General features: G+C 37.1%; 1 protein-coding gene across 1 annotated transcript in view; it reads right to left on the minus strand.

The window, feature by feature from the left end:
* LOC136876416 (uncharacterized) overlaps positions 1-12103 on the minus strand; it is a 574260-nt gene that overhangs the window by 395957 nt on the left and 166200 nt on the right. Inside the window, exon 9 of the mRNA XM_067150371.2 lies at positions 237-341. Coding sequence (XP_067006472.2) covers positions 237-341 — 105 coding nt within the window. The remainder of the gene's footprint in view (positions 1-236; positions 342-12103) is intronic.

The raw sequence follows: 12103 nt of genomic DNA on the forward strand, positions 1-12103 counted from the left end.
AACATTCTAAAAATAATACATGAAATGTTTTTTTTAACCCATTTCCATAAGAAAGTGCACCGAAAAAGCACAGGTCTACAATCCATGAGGGCTTACTTACTCTTCCCTGCTGTTCAATTTTATGACTAAATATTATGACTAAATATGTTCCCTTTCTTATTACTGAAAACAATTATAAAGTCTAAGGAATTTAATACTAAAGCATTAATAACTAGTGTTATATGGGGATAACTAACCTGAATGATTGCAACATCATTAGTGATGCGACACGACACAACAGGAGGAATGGCAGTTTTCCCTGAGAATTTCATCAGCATGTTAAAAAACTCTGTTATCTCGACCTGAAACATACAGAGGGTCCAGAATTGTTTGAGTAAGTTTGCATTAAAAAAACCAATGACTTTTAAAGAGAAGAATGTAAGATTTCTGGAAGATGAATGAGTAAGTAAAACTCTCTAGGATTCATAAATCTCACATTAATGTTATAACTATTTCAAAGATGGTATTGATTCCAGAAATCTATCATCAAGCCAGGTTACAAACCAAAAAAGTATTACAGAGACAAATTAGTGTTAACCTGAAATTACATAATAATTAGATAAATTCAATATTTTGCATAATAATACACATGGCAACAGATTAAGCTGCACGATTTGTATATACTGACATATATTCAGTAGTTTCTTCAGTAAAACTTTTAAGTCTATACCATATACAGTATTCAAATATGCCGACTTACACAATACTGTGGTCACTACTACTTTAACTACATTCAAATTTTAAATTTCAATGCGGTGTAAGCAATATCTGTAAATAAAATTCTTAATTCTGTCTGTCATTCACAGCGACAGCAAGAAAACGAGAAGGTTTCAACAGCTGAAATTGGTACCAGTTATAGATTTCTGTGTCTTCTTTACAAGAAAATACAATGAACCTCTCACGACCATGACTTCTGTACTTTTTTCAACAAAAATGTGTTTCTATCAGCAAAGTCATTGTCGCATATTCGCCATGATGGCATAGGTAAACAGTTATAACCTTCGGCATGATGTTGAACTGCATACATGCTGGCTTCTGTTACCTACCACAGATATATCCAATGGTACCAGATATAGGTTACAAGAACAATGACCATCATACTTGAACCGTTCAGTGAAAAATACTATGTTTCAGCAAAATGAATTAATCTTTTTCCTTTCTTTCTTTTTTTTCATAGTAGACCAGGCCGCAATTGTTAATGCGTCAAATCTATACTACAGTATATGGTAGGACACTGTGGCTAGACAGTTCAAGTCTCATACGTTGAAAATATTTTTACCTTCAGAATGTTGGTTGACAGGGTAGGGGAGGTGGTGGTATAAAATTCCTATTCACTACAATGTGTGTCAAAAGCTTGGTTTAAATTCCAAACCTCTACACAGTGCTCACATGGAGTGAAGGCATATGAGGCTGTTGATAGTGATTCATCCATCGGGTGCTATTCGTCAGGAGTAGGCATGTGCCCAAAACCAAGCTTCACCCTCTCCCTTCCTACCCCCTTATATCACGTCATTAATTTCATCTCATAAACTCCTATGATGAGGCTGACGTCAGGAAGAGCATCCAGTCATAAAACTCGCTACAAAGGTTCATCTCACTTCATACCCAACCCGTAGAGAAACGGGACAAGTGTTGGACATACAAGCATGAGATAGAAAGACTTCCGCTGAGTTTGAGGAATGATATCTTAGCAAATGGTGATCATGCATGCTAGATTGTAGATGTTTCTACGGTAGAGATATGATTCGGTTCAGATGGAATTTCGTAGCCTTGGTTCTTTCTCGAAAAAATGCCTCTCATTCAACGATTCAAAATTGTCACTTTATTACACACAATAACATTAATGTCACCTACTGGCATACGACTGAAGCAAGTTCTACTCTTTGCTTTGAAGTTTTTGCATATTGAATGCGATGACAGACATCAATGCTTCTCATTCACTGTAGTGAGGTTGTCACTTGTAAGCTATCTAATGGCATTAGACTGAACCAAGTCCTGCTGCCCGCTTTGATGTCTTTGCATTACATATAGACATATTAGCAAATAATAATAACAACTCAATATATTTGTATTCTGTGCATCTAAGTGTTTGGGTAGTAGACATCGTCTCCATTTGCTCGCACAGTAATGGCAGATTAATGAGTGAATTAGAATCCAGTGATTATTTACGGGGAGATTATGTTAATTTTTTCATGATATTGTCTCCAGAGAAACATATTTTAGGCCACAAAATGCTTTTTTATTTTCATTGGAACTTCGAGCTTTGGATTTAGTTCAACCAGCTATACGTCCACACATACAGATAATAGAGGAAATGTTAAAACATTGACTATGTCAAGCACTGTATATGGCTTCAACATTCTAAGTGCTTTATGTTGCGCTGACACAGATACCGTAGGTCTTATGGCGATGATAGGATAGGAAAGGGCAAGGAGTACGAAGGAAGCAGCCGCAACCTTAATTAAAGTACAGTAATATACTGGTGTGAAAATAGGAAACCACAGAAAATCATCTTTGGGGCTGCCAACAGTGGGGTTTGGAAATATTAATATTAACGATGGTTTAAACACTAATACTTCGTAGTCACAACAAAAGGATTTTATACTTAGGCTGTTCCCGACTCCTGTCCCAGTGTTTATCACCAAGTAGATAATTTGACAAACATAATTGATTGTGGAGTTTACACCATCACTTTTGCTGTCATCCACCACTTCATCAGAAATCCTTCGGGAGAACATGACATCCATGAAGGTATGAGATCTCACTTGAAAGAATTTTCTATCGTCAAAGGCTGTATGAATTTCATGTGTTAAGTCAACAAATGTTTAAAACAGACGACCATCAAACATACCAAAACTCCATGAGGAAGACGAAAAGAGTAAACAAAGGCAGAAGTGGCAAAGATAAAATAAGCAGTTACAGAGACAAACAACTGAAGCTAAAATGGTACATTTCGAGAAAAGATGAATTGAGAAAAGTTAAATCACAGGAAAAGAGAGAGAGAGTAATTTGCAGACCCCTATGTCTAACATAAGAACGTCAGAAGACGGGGAGTAAATAAGACAGGTCATATGGGATGAGGCAACCATGGCTCCCCTTTACGCTCATTCAGCAGTAGCTCAGCTACTTATAACAAACAACAAATAACCTTAGCGCAGACTTCAGACAGTGCCTGGCAGAAATTCCTGACTGTTACAGAACAGGTGTTACCCAGTGAAGTTTTAAATATTCTACTTTAACTTCACTTAACGGCTTCTAAACCTCGAAATCGGTGAATTAGGCCAAATGGTACTAATGAGATTCAACAAAACTGCATTTCAAAAAAATATTTTACATTATTCAATTGGTTCTTCTTTTCATCCAAGTCAGAGTACAAGATTTTGCAAAGTAGCATATTTTTTTTTGCCCAAGAGACGAACAAGTTAACATCATCAACCAATAGGTTCTGAATAGTTTGATAGGTGACCAAATAAAATGCATTATCACTGACTCCATAATGTTAATGAAGTTAATAAAGCTGGTCTGTGCAATGGAATGAGATTTAATCTATGGAAGCTAAACAGAAATATCGTTCATGTAGAAATTCAAATGGACTCAGATTCAGGAAGAAAATGTTTTATACCAAGAAAAGATTTAGAACCAGTGAATCCAGGTATATACTCCCTGGCATGTAAGCCTATACACTAAGGGTACAACCTTTCGATGCCCAGAACAAATAGCTTAAAATAAAAAAGGGGGGGAAAAAAAGGGGGGGTACAACCTTACTCTTTCTCCCCTGTTAATACTGAAAGTAGTGATCTTTAGTTATTTTCTAACTGATGAATTTGATTATGTGTCGCTAACCATATAGTTTAGGGTCCCTACTTGCTGATACGATGTCTTACAGTTACTGTTAACCTGGCATGTTGGGGCTATACAGTCATGGTTTATTTTGTCACTTGCGAGAATTGCATATTGCCACTGCTGTATTGTTAAACATTTACTAGTGTTATATTTGTGGGTATAATTAAAGCATATTTTCTTTTCTTGTGGGATTGTAAATCTGTTTGGGCAATACCCAGTAAGTAGAATTGTGGCATGTTTGAATAATACACCTAATGACGTACAGTATAAGTCCGCTATAGCGAGTATGGCATATAGCGAGAACTCCCATGTAGCGACAGATTTTTTCCTGTCCCTTGAAAATTCCTATATCAAACTGTGTAATATCCTTCGGTTACAGCGAGAACCCTATCACTGATGCATCCGTTATTACGAGCAATTACGCATGCGTTATTATTTCCATAATCATGGACATTCCGACATTCGAACTGGAAGGAACAAAGTATTTGAAACACAGTGGTTTTAAAGATGGTCTTAGGTTTGACACTATGAAAATTGTTTTTAGAATTTCATGAAAACACTTTTGTTGGCAAAATTAGTTCACTTAGCTGTAGGAATATATGAGAAGAAGTCTTTTAATATTCTTCGTAGTATTCAAGAGTGTAGAAACAAATCGAAATTCACAGTCTTGATGAGATGTGGAATTGGGCTTGTATGCATAACGTTGTAGTGGAGGAGAAGAAGTCCTTTGATATTCTTCGTATCACTGAGGCGTAGATACACTTATAATCTTGATGAGATGTAGAATTGAGTATCTACGCCTTCCTTTTGCTGCCAATTTAGACGTTTGGCAAGGTCTTTCAAAATTTGTTTTCCCCAAGTGTCACAAGGCCTCCCTCTGGGCCTCTTATGAGACGTTCCTGCTTCTCTGTCTGTATTAATTTTCGGTTTCACACATGTTTAATTAATGTTACGAAATACAGTAGAAGTCCGTAATAGCGAGTACGGCATATAACGAGGACTCTGTTACAGCGATAATTTCTTTATGTCCCTTCAAAACCGCTATATTAAACTATGTGTCCTCATTTGGTTACAGCGAGAGACCTATTGCTATTAAAAATAGGAGAGGATTTCCACCAATCAATACTTATTTATTGTATATATTAAACTACAGGACCGGTTTCGACCTCATATTCAAGGTCATCTTCAGCTGAACCATACATACATATTATATAATGAAGCTTTGATTAAGATTGTGGTGTTGAAGGAATGCCATATGATGATGATGTACATTTAGTTACATACAAATGGGGCACGTCTTAGCGTGAACTGGCGTATATGTCATTCTCTACAATGTTGCAACTGTATGTCTAAAATGTTGAAGGTCTTAAAACTAGTGTATAAAACACGTCTTATTCTAAACTAACTTATATATATGTACAAGATAAAACAATATATAAAAACACTTCATGCATATGAACATTCGTTCTTGCTTGGTGGTCAATACATCGACTAACTTCCGTATTTAAGTCTTATTCACAGTTGTACACTTCAGCTGCTATTCTTAGAGTTTGTAAAATTGCATGGATAAAAGTTTTGTCTTCCTGTGCGTATGTGAGATAAAACACTTTCAATTTTAAAAAGGTGCCAAATGTATGGATGAAATTCAAGTAAAATATGTTCAGCTCTGCTGTGTGTGTTGCCCTTTTATTAGAACCAATTCATGTTGTCATTTTGGCGTCCGTAAATATGGATGATATTGGTTTCAAAGTAGTGGCTCCTTTCCCATTTGTAGCTGTGCAATGATGTTATGTTTATCTGTGGAAGATAAGATTGAGTTATAAGTGATATTGTGTGGAGGAATGTCTAAGGGTTATGTGTGTGAATTGGAATATGTACTTACTGTTGTTGGTGTAGCTGAGTTGTGTTTGACATGCGAGCTTGTAATGTACTACTTCGTGTTCTTCTTGGGCTTATACTAGCTGCTGTGAGGGGAAGGGAAGGAGGGGTAGGGAGAGTTGTTGTGAGGGTAGGGATGGAGCTGGGTGTGTTGTTTGGTATTTTTCTGTTGCTTGTTGCGTTCTGTTTATCGATTAACTTAAGGTAAGGGTTTTTTAGGGCGGGGATAACTGTATTGAAGATGATATTAGTTTTTTCTGTGATTTCATTTATGTTGTAATTTGGATTGGTGTACTGGTCTAGAGTGATGTAAAATTCTTCTGTTATGTTGAGCAGAGGGCCTTTGGGGTTTATGTTTAGGATTTGCATATCGTTATCGATGTTTGTGAAACTGTGTTTATAGTCTGCGACATGTTGTCCTATTGAGGAAAAATGATTGTGTTTCACTGCGTTTATGTGTTCGTTATATAGGGTTAGGAAGTTTCTACCGGTACGTCCGATATAGCTGGTCTCGCAGTTATTACATTTGATACGGTATACCCCTGAGTGGTTGTATTTGTTGTTGCTGTTAATTGTCCTGACATTGTGTATGATGTTGGTACTATTGTGTGTAGTTCTGAATGCTATTCTTAGGTTATGTTTTTTAAAAATGTTAGTTATGGGGTATATGTGTACATTATTGAAAGTGAATAGTGCATAGTCTTTCTTGGGTTCGTTTACTTTTGTTAGTTTGGTTTTGGGTTGGGATTTTATTTTGTGAATGATTTTGTTAACCATGTCTTTCTTGAATCCATTGTTTTTAGCTATGTCATGAATTAATTGTAATTCTTTGTTTAGATCTTCTTTTGTTAACGGTATATTGAATGCTCTGTGTATCATGCTATAGTAGGCTGCTCTTTGGTGTATGTTGGGGTGAACGGAATCCATTTTAATTGTATTTGAGGTATGCGTGGGTTTTCTGTATATTCTGTAAGAAAGGTGGTCATCATGTCTAGTTGTCGTTATGTCCAGGTAGTTCAGTTTGTGATTGTTTTCGGATTCCATGGTAAATTTTATATGGGAATCTATTGTATTGAGTTTATCTAATATATCAGTTTCATTTGTGGATCTATTGTCAAGGATGATAAAGATATCATCAACAAATCTACACCAAAAAAATATATGGTCTATTTTGTTGATGAATGTGTGCTCTAAATAGTCTATGTAAATTTCGGCAATTATACCAGAAGCGGGAGATCCCATTGGTAAACCCTGTTGCTGATAGATAGTATCATGGAATTTAAAGTAGTTGTTACTAATGGCAAAATTAAGTAATTTAATGAACTCTTCTATTTCCAAAGTGCTTAGATTGCTATGACTTTTTAGGTTAGATTCAATGATTTCTATTGTTCGTTTTGTGGGAATGTTTGGGTACATGTTTATTATGTCAAATGATGCGAGTTTGTGATATGGCTCAATCTTTAATCCTTTTGTCCTATTACAAAATTCTATTGAGTTCCGTACTGTTTTATTAGCTAAGAATACGTAGTGCTTTTTGAGAAATCATTGAATAAATTGCGAAAGTTTATAGATTGGGCTTGCTCTGTAGTTAATAATAGGTCTCATTGGAATATGTTCTTTGTGTATTTTGGGATAAGCTTTAGCAGTAGGTATTTGAGGATTCATTGCTATAAGTTTAGAGGATTCTACTTCTGTTAAAAGAAAGTGTGTATTTTTTAATAAGGTTTTGAGGAAAAAGTGGGGTTCATCTTGGATTCGGAGAAATATGGTAGTATATTTTTTCAGAATGAAATTAAACATAGACTTTCACGTAGTATTGGATTTCGAAAAATAACAAACAAGTAAGCCATAGGTGGATATCATCTGCGGAAACGCAAGGTTTGAACAAACTGATTGCAGTTTCCTACCGAATTTTAATGTGTATTTTTCCTGACATTTATACAAAAACGGATATAATGACAATCCGCTATAGCGAGTAAATTTTTCGCTGTTATGAATTCTCACTATAACGGATTTCTACTGTATTTGCTTTCTCTCTGTACCAGCAATCTTCCACTTGATATTTTACCATACTGTCACAAGATGGCAACAGTGTCCCCTCTCGTACCTTTGACATTTCTACCTCCTTGATTTTAAATCTATTAATGAAATTTATTTCGTTCAAATTCGGAAAAAGGCAAAATGGATTCCAGAATCACAATGCTGGTCTTCTTACTGTATTGTAATTTTTATAATACATTCAAATGATGTTCTCCTGGAGATTTGCGCAGAGTCTATTATTTCTGATTTTTACATATCTTGGTAAGTTTGTGACTATGCCCACTTTATCTTGATTAGTTTCAGTGCTTTTTTTACCCTGCTTTATCAATCGAAGTTTGGTTACCGTTCGGCCGAACATTATGCTTTAAAGGTATTGTCATATTATTTCACCCTTTACTTGGGTTTGCCTATTTTCGATGTCTAACCACATTACGTGGGTGTTTCTTACTTTATTTGCATGTATCACTTCAATGTTGTGGCACAATATGGTCTATTCCAATATTGTTTTTATGACTGACATCTCCGTTTATTCGTGCCTGGTATTTTGGACATCTTGTCGGAGATTTCATCGATGTCTTATGCTTGGCCCGTTTTAAGGTCCCCAAGTCTACTTTGCAAAATGCTTAGATGGCATTTATCATCAAAGCTTTTTTCGTGAGACGTTACGGTGGTTATGTACGTCTGGTTTTGTACATATCTGGTCCGGTAATTAGGGCCTATCTATGGCATTACCCCCAGTACTATCATATTGAGTGACTTTGCATTTTGGTGCATTTCTACATGGCACTTTAGAACTGTAAGATGCCCAATTCTGTATGTTTGTCATGCGGCTGAGTGGAATACATCGTATTTAGTTACACAATGAAAGAGAATTATTTATTTCACCTAAAGTTTTTTTTTTACTCCGGATTAGTGTTTTATTTTGATGACTCGTCTTACATCCCATTAATGTCCTGCTATTGTGCGACCTAGCGGTAAGCTTATCCTTTCTTTTGGGCTCTTTTAGAGATAGCCATTTTATTTTTCTGCGCAAATCCTTTCATTTGACACCCATCCACACGTGATGCGATTTTTGCCCTGTCATTATTGAGGAGCCTTTTTCTCTGGGGCCTGTACCCTCTCTGTGGCGTGTTATATATTATTTTGAAATAAGTTATTAATATCGGAAATATTTCATCTCCAAGGTAAACGGAATATTATGCAAAGAATTACTCTCCTGATGAAAGAATGAGTGGGGGCCCTAGCCAATCTCTGGTACTGAAGTGCTGTACACAAATTGTATTATCTTATGACGTTGCTAGGTAAGGAGTTATGTTGACAATCGTCACATGCAAGCACTTGTAAGTGTAATTTTCTTGTTATGAATTTATCTTCCATTTGAACCTTTTTAATGAACGTATGTTTAAGTCTTATATCTTTCTTTCCTTTGCCGTAGTAAGGTTGGTTGAGATGGATACATAGGACAAAAGGAGTCCAACTTCGAACGGTATCTTGTTTGCTCCGATCGACTATTTATCATACCTGAATACTTTCCATCACATTGCCCCTCTAGTATTAGACTCTAATTTTAGACTCTAGTATCTAATACTCTGAGCAGCACAAAAAACGCAACACCCAATAAATTATGAGTAATTGTCTATTTAATCGGAGTGAAGCACTTCAACCATTGTTTTTAGACGGGGTATCCTATTGGCGTTGCTTTGCCAGTAAACAATGAAGTGTTGATTGTTTATTGCACTAGCTTCAATTGTTTTTTAACGGGCAACCTGGAAAACACATCGCTGGATGTGAGCCAATAATGTTTTTCCGCTCTTGTAGTGCTTATTGTTGTACCTTTAATTGTTCCCCTTTCAAACACACATGTTTGTAGGATCTTTCTGTGATTCTCTTAATCAGCTTTCTGGAGTAAACATGCCGTTAAGCCCTGAACAAGCTTGAAAGCTGTTGCTTTGGTGGAAGATGGTCGCAGCATGCATTACGTTGCAGAAGTGTTGAGTACTACACCTACTATTTCCAGAACCGTACAAAGGTACAGGGAAACTGGAGGCTTTGCAAGGAGACCAGGATCAGGCCCGAGAAGAGCAACATCGGAGAAAGACGACTGCTTCTTACAACTTCAAGTTCTCCGCAACCGTCACACCACCGCTATTGAAGCACGAAATCGACTCCACCAAGTTCGAGGGGTCAATGTTAGTGAGAGAACCATTCAAAGAAGACTGGAAGAAGCCAATCTTCAGTCCAGAAGACCCGCTACAGCACCGGAACTCACCAGAGCATTGCACAGCTCGACTGCGTTTCGCAAGGGAACATCTTGGCTGGACAGTACAACAATGGGATCAAGTGTTGTTCACCAACGAGTTGCGATTTGGCCTCCGATCACCTGACGGAAGAGAGAGGGTCTGCAGACGGATTTAGTCTTTGTGGAGCACGGGAGCCTTTCTGCACATAGGTATGTGGAGGAAATCCTTCTGGAGCATGTTGTGCCTCTCGCTCCGTTTATTGGTGACTAGCTGATGTACCCGTGCTTCGCTATGGGATTCTCAGAAAGACTGACTTGGTGGTTTTCCTAACTGAATTCAACATAGGTCATTACAAAAACGTCAGTAGGAATGTAGCGATTGAAAACAATGTTATCATATAAAATACTCGATCAAATGAAAAACCGCACACTTTCTCACTTTCAACAAGCAGTTACTACAGTGCCGACCTAAGAGTCCAAAGTTCCAGAGATGGAATAACCAGGTCGCAGACTGCCGTGAACACTCCTCTGTCATTACTCAGTTAAATATGCACACTACTCATTCCAATCAGTGCCTCAGTGTAGGGATTGAATAGCTTGAATACTATGATGAACCAGTGTGTTACGTACCAGATATATCAGGAAATGTATAAACCAGAGGAATGGCATGCTAAAGAGGAAAGTTATCTTACTCCTCAGCTACTTCCCACCAATATACAGGCAGGCTGTTACAGTCGGTACGACCAGGCGAGTTGCCCGTGTGGTTAGAGGCGCGCAGCTGTGAGCTTGCATCCGGGAGATAGTGGATTCGAACCCCACTGCCGGCAACCCTGAAGATGGTATTCCGTGGTTTCCCATTTTCACACCAGTCACACAAGGCTGTACCTTAAAGCCAAGGCCGCTTCCTTCACACCACTATTCATTTCCTGTCCCATCGTCGCCATAAAACCTACCTGTGTCGGTGCGACGTCAAACAAATTTTAAAAAACCTCGGTACGCTGCAGTAATCCTATCTATCGGGGATGAGAGGAAACAGAAGACAAAAAGCACATCACAACAAACAATGGTCAATGTAATGTTATTGTTGATAAAGTTTATGAGCTTTCTATATTGCAGGCCTTCACATTAGTTTTCTTTCGACTCTGTGATATTAGGGTGTCCTACAAAATTATTTATATCGTAGACTGTAGTTCCTTATTCTCAGACTTTACATACCGATTTTCACTAAATTCTGTTTACCCATTTTCTCGTGACTCAGCGCTGATATGGACTTAGTAACAAAAATCCAAATTCAAGAATATCTCTGATTATATGCGGTACGGTAACAATGTATAAGACATAAGTGATCGGAAATTTAATAACTTCTTACATAACTACTACTAACTTACGACATAACTAAAGTTATGTTAGTTATGTAGTATTTATCGATACGATCACTAATAACATAAATAACTTATTTGAGAATTACATTTCAGGCCTTCCCCTAAACTACCATTTCACTCAATGTGAATAAAATATTTTGTAGCCTAGATTGCAGTGGTTCATCCACCCGACATTACATACCGATTTTCATTAAATTCTCTTCAGCCGTTTTCTATTGATGCGTGTACATACATACATACATACAGACAGACAGACAGACAGACAGACAGACAGACAGACATTGCAGAAAAGTAAAAAATGCATTTCCTTGTTACTGTGGACATGGCAGATACAGAAATATCATTCATTTCAAATTCTGAGCATTGCACAGGCAAAATACTTAACATTTCAGGCCTTCCCCTACACCACCATTTCACTCAGTGCGAATAACATTATTGATAGCCTAGATTATAGCGACCTATTCCCCGACTTTGCATACCAATTTTCGTAAATATACGACCACTAATAAAATAAATATTTAACAATTAAATTTTAGACCTTCCCTTAAACTACCATTTTTCTCAGCGTGTATAGCCTATTATTTCCCATCTTTGTCAAGCGATTTTCATTAAGACACGACCACTAATAACATAAATATTTGAGAATAAAATTTCAGGCCTTCCCCTAAACTACCATTTCACT

Source organism: Anabrus simplex, chromosome 6 (genome assembly GCF_040414725.1).
Source record: "Anabrus simplex isolate iqAnaSimp1 chromosome 6, ASM4041472v1, whole genome shotgun sequence".
Lineage (NCBI taxonomy): Eukaryota > Metazoa > Arthropoda > Insecta > Orthoptera > Tettigoniidae > Anabrus > Anabrus simplex.